The 23,008-nt window shown below is 45.8% G+C and overlaps 1 protein-coding gene across 8 annotated transcripts in view; it reads right to left on the reverse strand.

Moving 5' to 3' along the window:
- The window catches only part of EP400 (E1A binding protein p400), a 104,860-nt gene that overhangs the window by 76,257 nt on the left and 5,595 nt on the right, over window positions 1-23,008 (reverse strand). For 7 of the 8 annotated variants that reach the window (XM_075898396.1, XM_075898395.1, XM_075898394.1 and 4 more), the window contains 11 exons: window positions 21,441-21,551; window positions 13,485-13,572; window positions 12,948-13,055; window positions 11,868-12,256; window positions 11,249-11,548; window positions 10,372-10,557; window positions 3,974-4,114; window positions 3,785-3,863; window positions 3,475-3,527; window positions 2,776-2,833; window positions 590-679 (listed from right to left, as the gene is read on the reverse strand). In XM_075898396.1, the coding sequence (XP_075754511.1) occupies window positions 590-679; window positions 2,776-2,833; window positions 3,475-3,527; window positions 3,785-3,863; window positions 3,974-4,114; window positions 10,372-10,557; window positions 11,249-11,548; window positions 11,868-12,256; window positions 12,948-13,055; window positions 13,485-13,572; window positions 21,441-21,551 (1,603 nt within the window). The remainder of the gene's footprint in view (window positions 1-589; window positions 680-2,775; window positions 2,834-3,474; window positions 3,528-3,784; window positions 3,864-3,973; window positions 4,115-10,371; window positions 10,558-11,248; window positions 11,549-11,867; window positions 12,257-12,947; window positions 13,056-13,484; window positions 13,573-21,440; window positions 21,552-23,008) is intronic. The other variant, XM_075898397.1, reaches the window with a different exon arrangement.

Raw genomic sequence — 23,008 nt, forward strand, 5'->3', positions numbered from 1 at the left:
TCTGAACTGTCATTCATGCTTAAATTTAACACTTTACACTCAAGTTTGAATAAAGACGCTAATTATCTTACCCATTACAAAGATAGCTTCCCCAATTATCACCTCTAATATCATTAGCTCAAAAACATTTACCTTCCCCCCACCCCCATCCCCGTTCTGTTCTGAAATTTGATTTGTCCTTTTCATATGTGTTCATTTTTTTTAATTGTATCCTTTGGTATTATATGGTTGTGACAATTTTCTTCCACTATTTGATCTGAGGAAGTGGGTCTGACCCACAAAAGCTCATCACCTATTAAACCATCTTGTTAGTCTTTAAAGTGCTACATAGTCCTGTTTTTTGTTTCAGCTACACCAGACTAACATGGCTACATTTCTATCACTATTCTACAATGATAAGTGTTAGTGCACTATCAAAAAACAATACTAACAGGAATACAAACTATATATGATTTGAAAGTTGAATGCAAACAGGAAAGGAAACATTTATTTGTTAGCTACCATATGTGTAAATATAAATTTTCACATACTACTCCAAACCCCACAAGTATGTTGCAAATCTGTGTCCACAAGCAATTCACATGCCTACCTTCTTTGGCTAAGTTAGAAAGTTCAGTTTGATGGTTTATATTTCCTTCTTTAGCCTCTTGCTCTTCAATTGTCTCCTCTTCATCTTCAGCTAACACCAAAACACACATTTATAAAGGCAACTAAGTTAAACAATTATAAAAATGTCAGAGTATGACAGTACATACAATAGAGCTGTCAGTTTAAATCTGCTTTGAAGCTTATTCCGAAGTCAAAGGCATTGGCTGACGCAGTGGAGTTTAGCAAAAGAGACAGGTTTATTAAGCTAGCCTTGTCTTGGTGTCATTGCTGAATTTTGAACAGTGATCATATAAGCCCCATTCCTTTGTAACTGATATAGGGCAATGGTTTTCAAACTTTTAATTCTCATGACCCAACATAACTGTTGATGCTCACAACCCAACATAATTATATCTTTTGACTAGAGTGTGGGCTCTAAGGGAGATCGGGGGGAATAAGAGTTCTGGGGTGCAAGGAGGCAGCTGTGGGGTGGGAGGGACTTCAGGGCTGGGGCAAAGGGCGGTGCTCGTGTCTGGGTGTATGGGTTTACCTCCAGTGGCTCTTGGTCAGCAGTGCAGTGAGGATACTAAGGTAGGCTTTATGCCTCTCCTGGCACCATGGACCATGCTGTGCCCAGAAGCAGCCAGCACCAGGTCTGGGTCCTAAATGGAGGCACACAAGCAGCTCTGCACACTGCTTTCACACACAGGCACAGACCTCAGCTCCCATTAGATAAGGATTGGCCAATAGGAGCGTGGAGCCAGTGCTTGGGGTGGGGGCAGCACACAGAGCCCTGGCTCCCTGGTCTAGGAGACAGATCTGCTCCTGGCCACTTCTAGGATGCAGCAGAGTCAGGATAGGCAGGAAGCCTGCCTTAGCACCCCCATTAGTCTCCCCGGTCACTCTACAGCAAGGTGACACAGTGTCTGACATTGTGCAACCCAGTACAGGTTGCAATCCATAGTTTGAAAACCACTGCTCTTGTGAAGTGTACAGGTTCATAAGATCTCACCTATCAGTTCAGGAAGCTATGTAAGTTATTAACTAGGTATCTCTAAATCTCATTAGTACAAAATATCATTGAGAACTGTAGCAAGATTCCAAAAAGGATTACATATTAATATGAACAACAGGAATATCTGGAATTACAATAATGACATTCTTTTTAGCAAAAGAAGTTTGAAATGGATGAAAGCCTTCATGTTTCAGGGCATAAGCCATCCATAAACTATTGAGTGTTAATAAAAAAAAAAAAAAAAAAAAAAACTTTCCCTGAGAACAGAGTATCCCATAACTGCCAACTGTGGGAGTTTTTCCTCTTCAGCTGCTTGTTATGCTGTAAAACAGGATGCTAAACTATCTGAACCACGAATCTGATCAAATATAGCAATCTCCCTGAAAAAGTGTAAAAAACAAGTAAGCAGGTTGGGGAAGAGGAGGAGGGACAAATATAATCACATATACTGACCCACAAAAGATTTTCTTCCATTCCTCAATTCTAGCAATATCAATATCCATGCTTCTAAAAAGGTCTCTTTATCAATACTATTTTGCTCTTAAAACTGAACACTAAAGCTCAATTCAGCTGATTGTTTTTAAGGAGCAGAGATGAAGGAAGAAGTTAACACCACAAATTTTTAATTTATCTTTTTCTTTGTGCTTTAAGAGAAGACTTTTGCAATTACAGGAGACTTTTGCAATTAACGGAACTCCTATTTGCAATTTTGTATATTTGTGGATCCCTTTCCTGCCATAGTCCTGCACTCCCTCCCACAACTGCATTGATCCCACAACCTGAGGCAGCTAAAGGGGAAGATGCAGCTTCAGGGGTCCTGCTGCAAGGTGGGAGTCAGCAGGAGCTGTGGGGAAATGGAGTACTTGCTCTGCTTCCCCCTCACACCCAGTATTCGCAGATTTCGTTATTCATGGTAGTGTCAGGAATGTATCTACCATGAATGACAAGGGTTTCCTGTAATATGTAACAATAGTGAAATCTTATTAATAAAGCCTCATTGAAGCGCTCACCTCACTTTGCTATTTAATCTTAGTGAAAGAGACTGGCAATTATGTTGTGAAAAATACAGGCCATCTGGATTGGCAGATTGAAAATTAGTGTTCATTTTTTAAAAATATATGACAATACAAGTACACCACCCATTGGAGAGAAAGTTTTGAAAAGTGACTAACCTTCTTCATCAGTCAAGGATGTGCTGGCCTTTCTTTTCCTTCCAGATAACAAGGCACCCTAGCATTAAATAATTCAAAATATTCAAATTCACAGAATATAAAACCAATATATTGATTACCAGATAACACAGAATGCTAAATCTCCTTTCAGCTCCTCCTTAAACTAGCTATCCAGAGCAAAAAGTTAACCAAAGACAATCAAAAGCATCCATATGAGTAAAATCCTTCTGACATTAATGGACTCTATGCAGGCAGAAAGGTCCATCTGCAGAAATCACTTTATAGGATCAGAGCCCATATATGCAACTGGGTAAATAATACACCCTTTTAAAATGTCCAAACATCTTTTTCATCTTAAACACTAGAATGGACCTTCCAAAGCTCTTATAGGTTCCTGGATAAACATTAACTCTCTTTTTAAAAGAAGGTATTTCCATTATTATCCTCATAAGTTCAGAAAATTCAATATCAAAAGTTTATGGTTCCTAACAATATATTCTTCTCACATCCCCACTATGACAAATAGTTTATAGGCCAAAACTTCAATATTAAAAACTTCCAGAGATCTGTTTACTGTCAGTTTGTGCATCAGTCTAAAAAAAAGTAGCTTTAAAGTTTGAAATTGATGAAAAAATGAAATGCTATAGGAAGCAGTAAAATTTAGAATAAAACTGAGACTAAGTTAAAAAAGAGACTTACCACATCACTTTCTTTTTCCAAAGAAATAGCCTCTACAGGTCTTGTATCTTTCCCTGGAAAATTATTACAGACATCCAACAATCATTCAACAAACTCTATATTTCTTATGCTAACATTTCATTGCTTATCTTCATGATTTTTCTCATGGATGCAAAGATTAATAGTAAAACACAATAAATACTATGAATCTCAATTTAGATTCTATTGTCGAAAAGATGAAACCACATACTTGAGAAAGTGGATGCAAGTAATAAAAACAATAGAGTGAGCTTTGATTTTATACTCCAATTTTAATAAACTGAAATATTACCTTTTTTTGAACTTTTTCTCAAATTCAATGTTTTTTTCCTTTTCTCTTGAAATTCAATTTGCAGTTTTATTTCAACAACCTAATATATAAAATGTATCCAAAATGTGATTAGACCATTTAGATTTTAAAGACTTGAAATCAATTTTGTAATCACAAAAACTTTTATTTTTTTTGAAGTAGAGAGTTTACCTGTTCAATATTTGACCAGAAGTATTCTATTTCTCTAGCAATTGAAGCAGCAATGCGCCTTAACTTGTTTTGTTCCTCTTTGCTTGTTCTCTCTTCATTAAGTTTCTTTTCCTCATGGTGGCGAGCAACAGTTCTCACCATCTAATAAAAATTATTATATGCTGACTTGAAGTTTCCTCAAAATACACATCACCACATTTCTTAAAATTAGATGTTTTACCCATCACCCAGATGTTAACTGTAGCATCGTTTCAATGCACTTATGATCTAATTAATCTTCAGTATTTATATAATATGTTTGACATTAAAGAAAAAAAGATAGTATCTTGTGGACTTTTCTATCTTAGGGTATGTCTACACTACCCTCCTAGTTCGAACTAGGAGGGTAATGTAGGCATACCGCACTTGCAAATGAAGCCCGGGATTTGAATTTCCCGGGCTTCATTTGCATAAGCGGGGAGTCGCCATTTTTAAAACCCCACTGGTTCGAACCCCGTGCAGCGCGGCTACACGGGGCACGAACTAGGTAGTTCGAAGTAGGCTTCCCAGTTCGAACTACCGTTACTCCTCATTTCCTCAGTTCGAACTAGCGGGGTAGTGTAGACAGACCCTTATTTACCTCAAGTCTATTTTATTAAAGCAAAAGTCCTGACCGGGTGAATTGTATAATTTGTAAGACAATTTTTAGAATTTCTTTATGAAATAAGTATTTCAAAGACATTAGAATACTTGAAAATTTTTGAACACAGTATCAAGTGGTGCACTGTATTAGGATACTGCTTATGAGAAGGGGTCTGAATTCATAACAGTTTCAAACACAGAATAGGAAATGACATACTGAATTAAAACAGTAGTCTTTAACTATCTTGATCCCAACAGAGGCCAGTATCACCAGATTCTTCAAAGGAAGACTCAAGAATTTACACAATGGACAATCATGGAACAACTTGCCTTTACGGGAAGTTTCTTCCTATTACCAAACAATGAGGTTTCAACTAATATTGCAAAGAAAAACCTGTGGCTGGCCTGAACCAACCATCTCAGGCTCACAAGGCTTGAGCTGTTTCAGTGCTGTGTAGAATTGTGTGTGAGAGAGAATCCCCAAAGCTCACGATCTAGCCTGTGCCCAGAAATCTACAAAGCAATAAAACAGTCCCACACACAGCAGGGCTATTTCGGGATACCAGAAGTATCCCAAAATACAGTAGACTTCCAATAATCCGGCACCTTTGGGACCTAGGTGGTGCCAGATTATCGGATATGCTGGAATATAGGGAGGTACTCCGGTGGGGGGCTATGACGGGTCTGTCGGACCTGCATGGTATCCAGGGCTGGGTGGGAAATGGTGCAGCGAGGGGAGAACCCTCCACTGTTTTGCAGGAAGGCTGGGGAAGCCCTGCGCCGCCGCGAGTTTCCGGCAAGGAAGGACAGGGAAGGACAGCGGTCTCCCCCCAGGCTGCAGTAGTTATCCCTGAGCAGGAGGATGAGGGATGGCACTGTGGGACCAACCCAGCAGCACCCCAGCTGTTCTGCTCTGCAGCTTTGGTGCACTTATTTTGATTGAATTTCAAAATAGAGTATCTTATTTCGAGTTTAGGGTGCTGTGTAGATGCACCCTTAGTGGCTTATGTACTAAAGCATTAACAGGTACAGTCCTTTTTAAAGAAAAACAAAATACAGTAAACTTCCAATAATCCGGCACCTTTAGGACCCAGGGGGTGCCGGATTATCAGATATGCCGGACTATCAGAAGGGGGGGCTATGAGGGGTCTGGAGTGGGGTGGGAGAGGATGCCACCCCAGACCCCTCATAGCCCCCCCTTACGATAGTCAGGCTCTGCCCCAGGAGTCCCTGATTCAGCAGCTGCTGGTCAGTTTCAGCAGCAGCTGAATCGGGGATGCCTGCAATAGAGCTGCTGGGGTGCTGCCGGGTTGGTCCCGCAGCACCATGGGGCGGTGCTACGGCACCAACCCGGCAATACTCCAGCTGCTCTTGGGGACGCCTGGGACAGAGCAGCTGGGGTACTGCCCGGTTGGTCCCGTAGCGCTGCCCCTCGGGGCTGCGGGACCAACCCGGCAGGACACCAGCTGCTCTGTCCCAGGCGTCTGGATTCAGCCTGCTGGTGAAACTGACGCTGCTGGTCAGTTTCAGCAGCGGCTGAATCCGGACGCCTGGGGCAAAGCATCTGGGGTGCTGCCGGGTTGGTCTCGTAGTGCCGCCCCTCGGTGCTGCGGGACCAACCTGGCAGCACCCCAGCTGCTCTGCCCCAGGGGTCCCCAAGTCAGCCGCTGCTGAAACCGATCAGCGGCTGATTCCAGGAAGCCTGGGACAGAGCAGCTCTGCCCCAGGCTTCCTGGAATCAGCCGCTGATCTACCCCTGGGGCAGAGCAGCTGGGGTCCTGCCGGGTTGGTCCCGCAGCCCCGAGGGGCAGCGCTACCAAACCAACCCGGCAGCACTCCAGTTGTTCTGCTCCCGGCTTCCCCGATTCAGCTGCTGGTCAGTTTCAGCAGCAGCTGAATGGGGGAAGTCTGTCCGGCTGCCCCAGCACTTCCGGGTTCCTGATGGTGCCGGACCATCAGAAGTCCCGGAGCATTGGATGCCGGACTAATGGAGTTTTACTGTATACAGGATTTTTTAAAACCAAGTGAGAATATCCAAAGTTAACTTCTACAGAAGTGCACAATCCCTTTTTTTTAAACTTCTATATGGGGACCTCTCCATGCCTCATTTTCATTTCCTGTCTCTGAACTACTTCAATTTATGTTATATTTTCTCTAAATTGGGTTGCTCAGAACTGAACAAATATTGCCCACCCCTCCAAAAAAACATGTATATCTATTTGTAATAAAAGTGATAGTATTTATTTTTGGACGGGAGAGATTGGCTGAGATACTGGCATTATGGCCACAATTTCCAAATTTGCCTAACATTGATCCTAAATTTTTAGTGATGCACTTAAATAAGCATTTCAAAGCATTTAATAAGCATTTCAAAGCCGCGGAGGGGCTCCGGCGGGGGGGCAGCCCATGCGCGCCTGGGATGCCCCGCCGCCGGCTTCCCCCGAGGCTTTCAAAGCCGCGGAGGGGCTCCGGCGGGGGGGCAGCCCATGCGCGCCTGGGATGCCCCGCCGCCGGCTTCCCCCGAGGCTTTCAAAGCCGCGGAGGGGCTCCGGCGGGGGGGCAGCCCATGCGCGCCTGGGATGCCCCGCCGCCGGCTTCCCCCGAGGCTTTCAAAGCCGCGGAGGGGCTCCGGCGGGGGGGCAGCCCATGCGCGCCTGGGATGCCCCGCCGCCGGCTTCCCCCGAGGCTTTCAAAGCCGCGGAGGGGCTCCGGCGGGGGGGCAGCCCATGCGCGCCTGGGATGCCCCGCCGCCGGCTTCCCCCGAGGCTTTCAAAGCCGCGGAGGGGCTCCGGCGGCGGGGCATCCGGCATACAAGACGACCCCCGATTTTTGGGGGATGATTTTTAACTTCAGAGGTCGTCTTATACGCCGGAATATACAGTAACTCTCACACAGAATGTGTGTCTGTCATTCTCACAAACACACATTGTCCTTCCTTCTCATCTCCTGCCTCAACATGTACATGGGGGTTGTTACTACTTTTACTGCTTGCAAAGTGGGTTAGTTTCGGTTTGTGACTGGTCTGTGCACTTCATAACTTTAAGTCTTATGCTTAAATTTAATTTGAGTAGTGAGTTCCAAAATGCTGAACCTGTCACGTCTGGAGTAATTATCCCTGTGGTAATTGTGCTCCTGGAGGCGGCCAGCATATCCCTGCAGCCCACCCCCTGCAGAGCAGGGGGTCTACACATGCTATCCTTGCCTGCAGACACCACTCCTGCTGCTCCCATGGATCAGTAATACAGAACAATGGCCAGTGGAAGCTGTGGGGCTGGTGCTTGTAGATATGGGGCAGCACATGGTGCCATGGAGCCATTGATGTACATGCCAGCTGCTTCCAGGAGTGGTGAAGGGCCAAAGCAGAAATAAGCCTGCCTTAGCTCCACTGCTCCATCCCTAGAGCAATTGTCTGGTCACACTCAGGGTGGGTAGGACTTGCATCCACAACCCTGCCCTCCCCAGGCAAATGCCCAATCCTGTAGGCCACTCAAGAACCCACCCCAACTCCCTGCCTTCAGAGGGTCCCTTATCCAGCTTTCCTAATGTGGGAGTCCCTGAGACTGCGTGAGTGGGATCGAGATCACTATCTTGTGTTCTAGAAACTGATGCCCTATCCCTGAGTTCACTGGTGTTCCCACTCCACCTCCCTACCTTCAGCAGGTCCCTTATCCTGCTTTCCAAAGCTTGTGTTGGCTGTCCAGCTGCTCGCAGGGTCAGAGGAACTTGAACCCATCACCCTGCGCTCCTCAGGCAAATGACCTATTCACTAATTCACTCCAGAACCCACCTCAGCCTCTTACCTTAAATGGGTCCCTTATTCTGTGTTGGCTGTCTGGTTGCTCCCAGAGTGGGTGGGTGCCCCTTCCCTTCTCCAGAGCCAGGCATCTCTCCCCCTCCCCCTGCTTTCTTATGCCCAGGTCCTGGAGCTGCTGCCTGCATTTAGCAGCCAGCTGCTAGCACGTACAGGCTGGAATGCTGTGTATGATCTGGCCTGCACTTGCAGGATATGATGCAGTGCACTGGGGGCTGTGAGCAGAAAGGCGCAGGCCGTGAGCAGAAAGGCACAGGCCGTGAGCACGTACGTGGCTCACAGCGGCCTGGCTGTGAGAGTGGCTGACCTGAGCGGTTTCTGTCAGATCTGTCAGAAACTCGCCCTAGGCCAGTGTTTCTCAACCTTTTTTAATACAGTGTCTCTTTTTCAAAAAAAGAAAAAAAAATTATAAGTGCCCCCAGTACCTACAGTTTTCAGAAACACACAAAAAATTTTCTGCCATTGTTCAAACAACTTAAGCGTAGCCGGATGGGCGATGACATTTTTGGATGTAAAAAGTACAAAAATAATAAAGCATTGCAAAACTCAAAACAAAAATTCAGTTTCCTCCAATTTTCAGCTGTGTTAACGTACCCGCTACACTTCTCTCAGGTACCCCTGAGGGTACTCATACCACTAGCTGAGAAACACTGCCCAAGGCCAGTCCAGAACCCACACCACCTCCCTAACTTCAGCAGGTCTTATCATGCTTTCCTAATGCGGGAGCCAGCTCCAGCCCTGGGGCAGCATGTGTTGGCTGCCCAGCCACACCCAGAGTGTGGGGGTGGGAGAGGGGAAGAGGGACTCACGCCCCCAACCCTACGCTCCCCAGGCAAATGCCCTATCCCCATGGCCACTCCAGAACCACCCCGCCTTCCTACATTCAGGGTGTCCCCTCCCACACTCCAAACCCCTTGGCTAAAGATCAGAACCTGCACCCCAACCCATATCCCAGCCTGGTGAATGAGATTTGGGGAGTAAGCAGGATGTTGTTTAGCAAGGTGAGGCCTTGGAGAAGAGGTGGAGCAGGGGCAAGGCCTCTCAGAAGGTGGGGGAAGGAAGACGGGCAAGGATATTTGCACTTACACTGAAAAAGTGATCTTGAGGTTAAAAAGGTTGGAGACCACTGATTATGAGGAAATGCCAATACAGTTTGAATCTCTTAAATCTGGGACACTCTGGTCCAGAAACATCCGTGATCCAGCATAATCACAGATGTTGCTGGACCAGGGAGCCCCAACAGCCAGGAATGCAAGCCAGTCAGGGAGTTCTGTGGAGACAGCCCCATCAGACCAGTTAGCCCCGTCCCCACAGAGCGCTGGCCAGGCAGGGCAGAAGTGGGACCAGTGAGGCCCGTTCCTGCAGAGCCCCATCCTGGCATAGCAGCAGTGGGGAAACTGTGGAGCCTGGTCTCAGGAAACTCTGTCCAGGTGGGACAGTAGTGGGACCAGTAAGCGCTGTCCCCGTGGAACCCCATCCCAGTTCGGTGGCAGCGGGGCAGCCACAGAGCCCTGGCAGGATGCAGCCACAGAGCCTAGTCTCTGGGAAGCCTTGGGTGGGACAGAAGCAGAGTAGCTGCAGAGCTCTGTTCCCAAGAAGCCTCAGACAGGCAGAGCAGAAGAGGGGCAGCAACAGCTGTGGAGCTCAGGCACCAGAGAGCTCCCGCCAGCTAGCAGCAGCATGCCGAGCCCAGCCTGTAGCCTATGGGCTGGATCTCAGTGGCAATGGCGTTGGAGCGGAGCCAGCCACGGGGAGAGGCAGTATCCCTAGAGTCCAATGGCAGGGGACACAAGGGTGCTGGACCAGAGAGATCCAACTTGTACTTTGCACTCCTGTTGCTCCCTTCCATCTAAAAATATAAGGATTTTACTATATGTAGACAAAATACCTGTGCCAAAACCCTTGTTAGAAAGATGGCTGACCGCAAGACCAGTTATTTCTCTTCAAAAATGTATTTCCAAAATACCTTTTTAGCAGTAGCCATCTTCCACCTTCTCTCTTGAGCAAAATCAGTTGCCATCCATTGCATTTCTTCTAGCAGATAATCCCAGTGAGATTTGGATCTTGGGGCCTCCTGAAGTTTGGGCAATCGCCTCAGAGACCACAAGCCTTCCTTCCTCAATTCTGCTATTCGTTGATGGATTTGATTTTCCTACAAAAAACAAAAAACAAACAAACAAAAAAAACCCTCCATAAATATGTCATGAACAAATACATTTCAATGACAGATGTCTGTTTGCTCACAGCTGTGACCCACCATCATAAACTAATTTGAAATTTAAACCTAATGCTATACTATAGGAAACAAAATTGTATCAAAGTGGCAAAATTAACAGACTAAATATGATTCAATTGAAACAATAGATTTCAAGTTCTATTCTCAATGCTTTCTATAACGAAAAAGACAAATTGATTGCCAGGCTTTTATATGGACATACGGAAAAGACACTGAACTATCTTTTTTTTCCCCCCTGAAATAAGAGCTACTAAAGAAAATATAATAAAGGATAAGACTCCTCCACCACAGAAGTTCCTTAGCTAGTAGGAGTCTACAGTGAACCTGTTAAAGACACAAAATGACCTGGAAATGTTCTTACCACAGCAGTACATCTAGAGTGATCAGATGTGATCAATATGATAGAAATACAAAGAAAATTACATTTAGCAAAGGAAACTGCCTTCGTTAGCAGTTTTATCTTTAGCTTCTTTGAAAGAGCACAAATTATAAAAACCAAACAATGGAAGAAATAAAAATTAGAGCTCTTTTGTGTGTATTAACAGCTCAGCGATGTACCCTTCTGCATGTTAGTGGTCTTTAGGTTCTGAAAGAAAATACATCTTACCAATTTTACTTGCTCAGCAAGCTTGTCTTGAGAGCTATCCTGTGGTAACACTGCTGCATTCTGAGCTGGACTTTCTGTTTTAGGAGTTGTAGTTACAGCTAAGCCTGGGGGTTTTGATGCAATAGGAGACAGTGATTTAGTTACTGGAGAGGTTCGATTTGTCTGTAATGGATACGAAGGAAGAGGTGCTGAGCCTGAGAGAGTTGCTGGTGGAGCAGAGGATGTAGGTGGTAATGAATTCGCTGTAAGACGCTGAGAAGTCTGGGCTGCATCTGCAGATGGTCGCGTCAGCGTCACAGTCTGCCCAGGAAACAGACTTGTTAGATGGAGAGATAAGGAATTTTACAATTCAATACTACCTAATGCTGATTACAGTAGAATACATTGGCCAAATACTGAGCTAACTTTAATCCACCAAAAGTATTACACTTAAAAAGCTTTACCAGGCAGGAATTTGCTGTTTTACTCCACCGTGTTTCAGAATTTCAGCCATTTAACACCTTTCACATATCTATAAAAACAGACTTCTCTCTTACTCCCAGTAATTATGACAATGTTGTTTTAGAGTGGGCTTTTCACATTAGACGAACTTTACACACAAACATTTCTATCTATATACCTGTTGCTGAATTGCAGCTTGCGGCTGGGACACTTGTGCTGGTGTCTGCCCTTGTATGTGGAGTGCTGGCTGCACCTGCTGTTGAAGTGATGTCGGGAGCTGACTATGTGGAGCAGAAGTGATGGGTACACTTTGGGGTGGGGTCTTCACCTGAATCTGGGGCTGTGCTGAAGACTCTACTATTTGTGGCTGTTGCTGTGAAAGCTGCAATGCAGCTGGGAGAGATGTTATGGGAACATTGGCAGGTTGCAACCTGCCCGGCAGCTGAGGTGGAGGAGTGTGTAAACTTGCTGCATTCTGCACAGGAGGACCTTTGGAGGGGTCGTACTGTTGCTGGCTTTGTTTCTGTCCAGTGAGCTGTACTGCTTGAGGAGTTGGAGGCATGCCACCTGCAAAGCAAGAGGAAATGAAGCACAGATGAATGTTAAGGGTCAATGTTCTTGATTATTTTAACCAACACATAGTCAGATAAGTCAAAATGTGTTGACTACTTACTTGGTGATATGATACGATCACTTAGAAAATACCACATCACAATGAGAAGAATAAATCACCATTACAATAAACAACCTATCATGCAAAGGAACGCAGCTAGCAATTTTGTAATAAGAATCAGTTATAATAAAAAGCATTACCTTTATTATGCTGTCTGCTGGATTTCCTAATTTGTGTTTCAACTATTAATGAGTTAGAAAGGGGTCAAAACTCACTGAATGTTATACACTGAGGATGCTGTACATTAATACACTTAAATCAAAAATAACTATCAGTGAAAATAACATTTGTCACATACGTTGCAAAGTAGGAGCTACCTTTTTTCACAAACCTTTGGTTTAGATACAGAGCACCGAAGCTAAGCATTTTGCATCAGCACCTGTGACTTACTCCTATGCCCACATGCATCACTGGAGTCCACTACTCAGCTCTTTAAACAAACCAGGCATTGTATACCAAGAATTAATTTACAGAGAGAAGTCTGTGGTGGAATTAGAACCTTAGAAGATTAGGAGCCTAAGTTTCTAGTCCCATCACCTACATCTTCTGTTAATTTAATTTGCTATTGGCATGTGGCAATAGTACCTTGTGCCGTTGGCATTAGTTGTTGTAGAGGAACTCCTGAAGCCACACCTGGATGCTGAAAAACCATCCCATGACGGCTCACTTCAATTCGTGGTCTTTTAGACGAATCTGTGATAGTCAAATTCCATTTATGATATGGTACAATGGAATGGGTTCAGTTTACAAAGCAAAACTACCATACAATTTCAACATCAGCTTAGAAAGCTACAACTCTCCTACACGTGTATCATTCATGAGGAATTTGCTCTTAGAGCAGAGCTCCTTTATATTTCAATCTGACCACCTTCACTATCTTCAGCCAAATAACAGACTTGTTAATATTTCTACACTTGTCAAATCCAGGCCCCATTTGTTGTGAGCGAAACACACTGCCCCACAGCACTCACAACAAATATATAAGGGCTGACAATTGCCAAAAGTTCAGACAAAAGTTCCGACAATTGCCAAAGTGAGGCAAAGCTACATTTCAATAATTATGCAATAGTGGGACTTCTGTTTTCCTTTGAAATAAAATTATATTATGTAAAAAGAACATACCTGATGGAGTAAGTGCTTGCTGTCTCTTAAAAGCTTCAATTTCTATGGCATTCACAGTCCCCGTAACTGGTGTCACTGTATGTGTTTGCTATTAAAAAACCAAAAATCATAAAGTTCAGCTTCCTCCTCAATTTCCCTTACAACACAAAGTTAGTGAATCCAAAGAATGCCTTCTTGTACTATCAGCACTTGAAAATAATTGCATACTCTAAAAATTAAGGTTTGTTCAGTGTCTTCTGGGAATTTGTAATACTCCTGTAACAATAAAGTGACCCTAACAGAGTTGTTCATTCAGCTTTCAAGTATAATGATGTTAACTAAGAAGAAATCAATTGTATTGCACATTTTGATTTAAAAAAAAAAGGGGGGGGCTATTAAAACCAGGACATAGGGTGGAAGAAGGAATACACTTGGCCATTATTTTTCTGGGCTCCTTTTGCTATTAAAGATTTATATTTATGTAAGAGCTCTCTTCCTGTCACATGATTAATGCTGCAAGGAAGTCACAGCCAAATGCATATATCATCACACTGTTGATTCGTTAAACAGTCATGTCAAAAATTGAACATTTTTATTTCACTACAGAATTAAATTAATAAGACTGGCAAATTAGTTAGATTGGGAGAAATAGCCCTTATATACTACTAGTGCCAGTAAGCAGCAAATATGGTAAAATATAATAAAGACAATTTATTTGTAAAAGATTATTTTCAAAGGCAGCAGTGTGGGAGGCAGGCAGGACATAGTATACCCCGGGGAGCCTGCCCACTTTCTGCCTGCCCCCTACACTGCTGCCTTTGTATCAAAGGCAGCAGCACAGGGGTCAGGTGGCTTCCCGGAAGCACCTGCTCCCACTTGCACACACGCCCACAGCTGTCTCTGATGCATCTATATCAAAGACGGTAATTTCTCAACTGGTATATTTTGTCTATTTACAACTCCAGCGTTCTCAAGGATTCCTTAATCCTCCCTCCTCCATTTTTATAGAAAGTCATACCAATTTAAACAAAGTGAGTGAATATAGAACTATAATGAAATAAATTGTAGGTGTCCAAAAGTCTTCAGTGCCCTATTGTACAGTATAAACTAGGGATGTGAACATGTACCCAAATACACAGTTAACCAATGAGCCTGTGCTCATTGGTTAACCCTCTGAGTTACATGCAGTACTTCCCCCTCCCTCCTCCCCATACTGCTATATTAGAGGCAGCAATGCATAGGGAATGGGAGAGACAGAAACAATCAGTACACTCCCATGGAGCTGCCGGTTCCTTCCCATTACCTCCCACAGAGGCGGCAGCACAGGGGATGAGGAAGGAGGGAGCCAGTACAAATGTACGATGTACTTTGTAGAGAATTAAGCAAGTTCTGCCCATACTTATGACCAGGGCTTGACGAACCGCAGCAAAAGCCACTCACCAGCCCCGCACATGCGGAAGAGCTGCATTGTGCATGCGCGCGCCGCCGATAAATGGGGCACCGGGCTGAAATCTACTCGCCACGGGCAAGTAGATTCAATAGATTGTCGAGCCCTGCTAATGACATCAGACTAATGTCCACAGAAACTCTGTTACTTGAAAATGAAAACACATAAAAAATATACAAAGTGCTGTCAGTAATATGGGAAATACGGTAATTCTCAAACATTTAGCAGAAAAACTATGTTACATTTCACATACCTACATCTTTCTCTCTATTGCTTTTTATAAAACACAGTAGGTATCTAGATCAATTCAGTTAAAATACTGAATTTTAAATATAGTAATACAGTAAGTTAAGATTATATCCTACTTTGTAGCCATGTAGTACTCAGAACTTTTTATTATTTTAATATGAAATGCTTATGTTCAATATGAAATACTAGTCTTAAGCTCAAGAGCTTACATTCTAAATTAAGTAAAAATAATGCAAATAAGTTGATGGCATTCAGATACGAAGTGCCAGTCCAGATACCTAAAACAAACAGATAGAGAAACTGAAGCTTTGAACATTCAGTTAGTAATAGAAGGTAATAAATGGGTTTTAGAGTGGGTTTTGGCAGAGGAGGGTTAATTAAGTTGTTACTCAGACTTTTGGCACAAATAGAGTCTGAGTTAGATATGTTAAATCATTCTGTGAATTTCTGTATTTGTATATAAAGTATGTTATAACACATTAATTGAATACATGCATCCACACGCAGCCCTTTAATGTGTCCCACTCAGAGGCTCAAAGTTCCCGCTCAGGCAGGGAGCTCAGCTGACTGGTGGGGGTAGGGGCCATCTGAGTAGCTTGAAATCCAGCTGCCTGTTTCCAAAGGAGGAGCTCAGAGAGCAGGTAGGGTGTAAGAATGTTAAATATCGGTTAACTGAATAGTCAATTAGCCTCATGAATTCTTATCGGGCAGTTGACTATTCTATAGTCCCCAGGAAGCCCCTGTCGGGAGGAGAAGGGTCTGAGCTCCTGGACCGACTCAGAACTGAGCCTGGCTGCCTGCCCACCCTGTGCCTAATACTCTTTAAATGCAGAGCTACAGCGGGGGTAGATCCAGGACCCAGTGCAAGCCAGGACTGAGCTGAGCTGCTGGCCAGCCTCCTAAAAAATTTACTGGCAGCAGGGGAGAGAGGGGGAAATTATGCGTGTAGTCCTCGCTTTTGCTTATCGGTCCATCGACTATACTATTACATCCCTAGTAAGGAGGGGAAATGAAGAGGCGGGAAGGACGGCATAAGTGGCTGCAAGAAGAGTTGTAGGGTTTTGGGGAGCGGAGGAAGGAGTGAGTAATTGGCTGGGGGGAGAGGGAGTCAAAGGTGAGGGGAGATTGGGATTGCTGCCTGTGCAAGAGAGAGACAAAGATGTAGAGGAGTGTTGCCACTATCTAAAATTCTGGTCTTAACAGGATTTTTTAAAAAATCGTTACTAATTAATAAATGGTATACTGCATTGCATTAAGGCCAGAACTTTGCTATGTGATAGAATTCTGGCTCTTAATGGAGTCAGAAGTAGCAAGTACAAGGTGTGAGACTAGTAGTATGAAACTTATTTGCAAGCTCTTCAAAACATGCATCTGCCTATATACCCTGAACACCCTATTAATTTGTTCTGGGGCTTCTACTCTTTGATTTGGTGACAGACACAAGGTGAAAGTTCCAAACTAGGAGCACTGATTCAGTATGTCTCTATTTCTTTCTGTTCTTGTATAGCATAGATCCTAAACATTCCCCAGAGAAACTATACCAGGGCTTAGCAATCTATGGCTTGCAAGCCAAATAAGGCTCACTAAGGAGCCAGATATGGCTCTTTTGAAGCTCGAGCCTAGCCCTTCTCCTCCTCCCTCCCCCCATTCCCACTGCAGCAGAGTCTGTGCTGATGCTACATCAGGCCTTGGAAAAAAAATCCAGCCCACAGACACAGCAGGGAGTCTGTAGGCAGATTCCCCTGCTTGCCACATTCATGCATGCCATTTAGAAAAGTGGCTGTAGGGCCATTTGTTTTTCCACAACCTGTGACCCCAAAGAGGTGCGGGGAGTGTTGCTTCACAGCTGCTCCCACCCCCAGCACAATCCCATTGGCAAGTGAAGCTCTGCCTCAGGCTCTAATACACAAAGCACATGGCTCTGTGTGGAGGGTGGAGCATACTCCTGAGAAGTGTGCTGCACTGCTGCTCTGGAGTCTCACTGATAAGTCTCCCAGCCAGAGCTTGCCTCTGGCACCCCATCCTCTCCCTCCCACCCTCTGTCTCCCACCCTCTGTCCCCCACCCCCGACTCCCACTTCCTATCCCACTTAAGCCAAATCCTCTGCTTCTCTCCAGAGCTCATACTCCATCCCAGATTCTGCATCCCAATCCTCTGAACCAGATGACACCCCATCCTGCCGTTGGTCGCAATCCAAACTCCTGTATCCCTTCCTACATCCCAGTCCCTGCCCTAGGTCACAACCAGTGTTCCCTCTAAGATTTTCCATTCATGAGCGAAATGAATTTTGTCTTTGAGTACCAACAATGTTCTTGTTCACATGTGTGCCACTGTGGCACCCACCAGTGGTGCTGCTCCCCAAGAAACTCCCAGGTAGTGCTCCTCCCAACCTCTTGGGGAGAAGGTGAGACATGCCCCGGCCAGAGCACTGATCCCTAGGCAGCCTGTGTACAGGGCAGGGACTGCCCCAGGCTGCTCCTCATGGGGCTGGCTGTAAGTCTCCACATCGGGCAGAGGGAAGCTGCTGCCAGCACCCAGGGTTTGCAGGGAGTGAGGTACTGGGGGTGGGGAAGAGGGGTGGTCACCAGGGGGCTCTAAGGAGCAAAAGAGAGGTGCAGGATGGGCAAAACGGAGGAGTAGGGGACCCTAGCCCCTGGAACAGCTGAACCACAGCCTGGCTCCAGCTTTCAACAGCTGCCATGAAGCCAGTCCAGGGAGTAGTCGAGAAGCCACAACCCACCGCCCACACAGCCCCAGCTGCCGGAGTGGCCATGGCCCCCTAAGCTGCTCTCTGACTGGCCCCAGCCTCCCAAGTGGGCCCTCTGTGCAGGTCCCAGCCCTCTCCCTTCCCCTCCCCAAGTAGCCCCTGTCCACCGGAGCCAGCTCCCCAACCTAGCCCCACCCCGCAGTGGACCGCAGGCCGCGGCACCTAACCCCTGTCCCCGAGCTCACCTCAGGACAGGCCCCAGCCACCAGAGCAGGCCCCGGCCCCAGACCCCAGGCTCCAGCAGCTATGCAGCCTCAGCCACCCCTCTCAGGATGTTAAATTTCCATTAATCAAGTAATCAAGTAGTTGAAATTTCCATCAACTACTCAATTAGCTAGTGCTCCCCCTTATGGACTATCCCATCAGTGTACTCCTTTGAAGTGAGGTCCCAACTGATGCACTTCTCCCTTTGAAATGTACAATAGCTGCAGGAGGCTCCTGTACATTTCAAACAGAGAGATGCAGCAATAAGGACGTCTCTGCTTCCCCTGACTTCCGCGGAGACAGTGCTCGGTGGCTCCCCCAGGACTGAGAGAGGCAGCAACGAGGGGAAGTAACTCGTTGTGTGACTAGTCGATTATCTGTTAATCCTATGCTTAATAGTCAACTAGTCCCTTACATCTCTATCTATCTCCCACACTGCCTCAACTAGACCCCCGAGTGGCCCCCAGTCCAGAGCAACTGCCTGCAGCAACACTCTGCAAGGTAGGCAAGCAAAAAAATTTGTGTGTACGTACCTTAGTGGGAACTATGGTCACAACCCCCTCCTGCCCTAAGTCACAATAAAACACCTGCATTGTAATCCCCTGCCCTAGGTCACAATCCAAAATCCTGTACCCCAATCCCATGCCTCGAGTCATAACTGCCTCCTTCATATAAACTCAGTGGCCCCCCCAAACCAAAAAAAGGTCCCCCACTCCTGCCATGCTGAAACCTTTTTTTGTTGGATGTAATATTTTACTTTATTTAAAAATAAAGCCTGGCCAAGTCCCCAGCTGGGGCCCATCCCCATCTATGGACTGTTTTATTTGTTTGTATTGGTGGTACGTATCCACATACACCCTCAATATTGATGCTGCACATAAGAAATTTCAATCCGCCCAAAAGAAAATTCAATCCACCTGAAGATAGAAAACATTAGCGGGAACACTGGCCTTCATATATTTTAAATGGATTGACAGACTTTCAAAATTTGTAAAACATATGTAATTACTGGCTACACTAAAAAGCACTGGAAACACAACTTCGTTAAACAATTTAAAATTTATACAAAATATTTATGTATACAGAATTAATTATATTTGTGAATATGGTCAATAATAGTAACGTCTCCATTTAAAGTCCCAGGGCAATATGAATAAAGGGTTGCACAAGCTATAAGTTGGCAGGATATAAAGCCCATCAAATACAGTTTGCTATTAAATATCTTCATCAAAATAAAGGTGTATAGCATCTGAATTGAAAGAGAATATTTCAACCACAGATTTAGAGTTTATCCTTTGTGAGCAATAAGGCAATAGCCAAGTACACTGAAGTAGGTCTGAAATGCCCAGTAAATGGCAGTGACGTACACACAAGCAAGCTAGGTGTTAAAAGTGCATCTGCATTGATTCAAATAATTTGTTCGCTTTATAGGTGTCATCCCTCTCAAAATACATGCTCCAATATACTCCCAAACAAAGTTCAGTCCAAAAGAAGACCCTCTGTAACACTTATATATCTTCTGCTTAATATCCATAATCAGGGCTCGACAAATCAGATCGCCCATAGCGAGTAGATTTTGGCAACTGGCGAGCTGTGATGGGGTGGAGCCGCCCCGCAGTGGCGAAGGCGACCCACCCCGCACTTCAATGGTGTCGAACCCCGTGCTTCATGGTCAGCGCGGCGTTCTGACAGTGGTCTGTGCAGCTTGCTCCCATGCAGCCACCCAGCTGAGCGCCATGCAGGGGGGCTAAGTCCTGGATGGAAGCCTGAAGCAAGGGTGGGGCCACACGCGGGCTTAGGGCAGGGCCAGAGTGCGCGTGTGTCCCTGACATCAGGGGAAGAGGCACTGGCGCAAGAGAGCGCCACATTCAAAAGGAGAGCAGCAGAAGAAGTTAGAGGGGAGAGGAGACAAAGGAAAGTAATGGAGGGAGAGGGGAGAACAGAGGAGTGAGCTAGAAGACGGCGGTGGGCAGAGGAGTGAAGGGTTAGAGCGCAGGGGGAAGGGAAACGGGAGATGGAGGAGGTCAGAGAAGGCAGGAGGGAGATGAGGAGTGGAGCAGAGAGCAGAGCATGAGGGCAGAGGACGAGAAAGGAGAAGCAGAGGTAGGAAGCAGCCCAGGATGTGGCTCCTTAGTGTCTCTGCTCTGGACTGCTTCCTACCTGCACTTCTCCTTTCACATCCTCTGCCCCTTCACTCTGCTCCACTCCCCGTCTCCCTCCTGCCTTCTCTGACCTCCTCCGACTCCCATCCCCCTCCACTCTCACCCTTCACTCCTCCACCCACCGACATCTTCTAGCTCACTCCTCTGTTCTCCTCTCTCCCTCCGTTACTCTTCATTGCCTCCCTCCTCTCTTCCGCTCTCCTCTGATCCCTTTTTGAATGCAGCGCTCTTTTGCGCTGGCACCTCTCCCCAATGTCCGGGATGCCCACGCATTCTGGCCCTGCCCTAAGCCCGCGTGCAGCCCAGCCCCTCCTTCTGGCTCCCGTCCCAGGACTCGGGCCCCCTGCATGTCGCTCAGCAGAGCAGTCGCACGGGAACAAGCGGCGCAGACTGCTGTCAGAACACTGCGCTCCCTGTGCAGCATGGGGGTCGGCGCCGTTGAAGTGCGGGGTGGGTCGTCCTCGCCGCTGCGGAGCAGCCCCACCCCATCACAGAAGCAAACATGCCATCCTGGTCGTCCCATTTTCCGGGTAGCGTGCACCTGCATGGTGGGGGTGGCGAGTCCCTTTTTTGTCTGGCAGGTAGGGTTTTCTATAATTTGTCGAGCCCTGTCCATAATAAATCTAGTGAAAGTGAGGTACGTTCTTATAGAAGTTGTAGTACTTACGATCACTCATTTTAAAGGGGTGTTTTTGGGAGGAAAAACACATCATACAAATTATAGCAAGAAAAGAAAATTTAGTATCTTGTGCAGGCATGTTCAAAAACCCTTAATCAACCAAGAAAAAAGAAAAGAAATTGAGAAAGAAATTCACAGTTACAGTGCCACAGACAGAGGAATCCAACTGCTACTAAGCAGACGGCACAAATGAACCAAATGCATAAGGGAAATGACAAACAAACCAAAGTGAAAAACATTCAAGCTGAAAGTTAATGAAATAAGCCAGCGACTTTGAGACAAGAAAAATTTAACTTCCTCGACACTCAATAAATATTCATGCGTTTCAAGATCTGAAGTTATTTTTGTTTGTTTTAAATGAGAACGGATGGGCTCTTGGGAAAATTTGAATTCTGCTAGGAAATACCAAATCTGAATGAAGAAAAAAAAATCTGGGATGAGACTACATTTTAGAACCATTGAAAAGTACCTGAAACGGTTGCTGCTGTGATGAAAAAGCAGCAGAAACATTTGGAGGAAGCTGGGTTGCTATAGCAACAGGAGTACCAGTCTGCCCATCCTTTCCTGTCACAATCTTTACCTGAGAGAAAATATTTTGGGAAAAAAAAAAAGGGAGAATCATTTTGTTTTTAAAACTGATCAACACACCTGTTTTACACTGTACTGATGGCACCTCACTGAAGAGGGGATAATAATTAAATGACCATCAGTGCAGTTTGGTTGGAACATAGACTATTTTAAGAGTTCTGTTTCACTTTTAATAGCAGAACAGCCTGAAAGATAGACTGTCACCACTGCAATACTGTCTTAAATCCAGATTAAGTAACAGTGTGGGTTAAATTTAATTCTCAGTTCCTTGTTAGACAAAATATTAGCATGACAGACAGTCTAAACTCAAGAGAGCCCCAACATTTATTTAAGCAATGAGCATAGCCACCATTCTCTCTCCCGCATTAATTTCCCAAGTGGTCAGCCCTCCCAGGCAAGGGATGAGGTGCACTGCTTTAGCAAAAGGTGATAAAGAGGGGGGAAATAAAAGAAAGGAAGACCAAAAATACAAAGAAAGAACATACTCAAAAGGTGTCTTGTTTTGCAAAAGCTACCTTAATGTGTTAGGACAGTCAAACCAGTTTACTGGCAATTTGCAAAATCCACCACAGTTAAAATGATTACAACTTTCACGAGGAATTAGATAAATCACATATGGTCTGGTAGCACTTTATAGACTAACAATACATGTACAGTAAAACTCCAATTGTCCAGCATCCAGTGGTCCGGCACTCCCGGTAGTCCGGCACCAACTGGAACCCAGAAGTGCTCCACCCAGCCGGACAATTGGAGCTGCTGGCGGGGAACGGCGTGGTGAGGGGCAAACCTCCACCATTTTGCAGAAAGGCAGGAGAAGCCCCACACCGCCACCAAGAGTTTCCAGGAGGGAAGCGGGCTCCCCACCCTCGAGACTGCAGTAGTTATCGACGAGCAGAGGGATGAGGGGCGGCACTGAGGGACCAAACCGGCAGCACCCCAGCTGCTCTACTCCGCCGCTTGTCCGCTGCTCATCAGTTTCAGCAGCAGCAGCAGCGGACTTGGGAAAGCGGCAGACAAGCGGCGGAGTAGAGCAGCTGGGTGCTGCCGGGTTGATCCCGCAGTGCCGCCCCTGACCCCTCTGCTCGTCGATAACTATTGCAGTCTTGAAGGTGGGGAGCCCGCTCCCCTCCCGGAAACTCTCGGTGGCAGTGCGGGGCTTCCCCCGCCTTCCTGCAAAACAGCGGAGGGTTTGCCCCTCACCGCACCATTCCCCGCCCACTCCCCAGACACAGTGCGGGTCCCAGCAGACCCATCATAGCCCCCCCGGGAGAGTACCTCCCGATACTCCGGTATATCCGATAATCCAGCACCACCTAGGTCCCAAAGGTGCCGGATTATCGGACATCTACTGTAGATGGTATCATGAGCTTTCGTGGGCACAGCCCACTTCTTCAGATGACCAGAGTTTCATATCCCCCCACTCATAACTCTGGTCATCTGAAGAAGTGG

This window comes from Pelodiscus sinensis, chromosome 15, assembly GCF_049634645.1.
Source record: "Pelodiscus sinensis isolate JC-2024 chromosome 15, ASM4963464v1, whole genome shotgun sequence".
Classification (NCBI taxonomy): Eukaryota; Metazoa; Chordata; order Testudines; family Trionychidae; genus Pelodiscus; species Pelodiscus sinensis.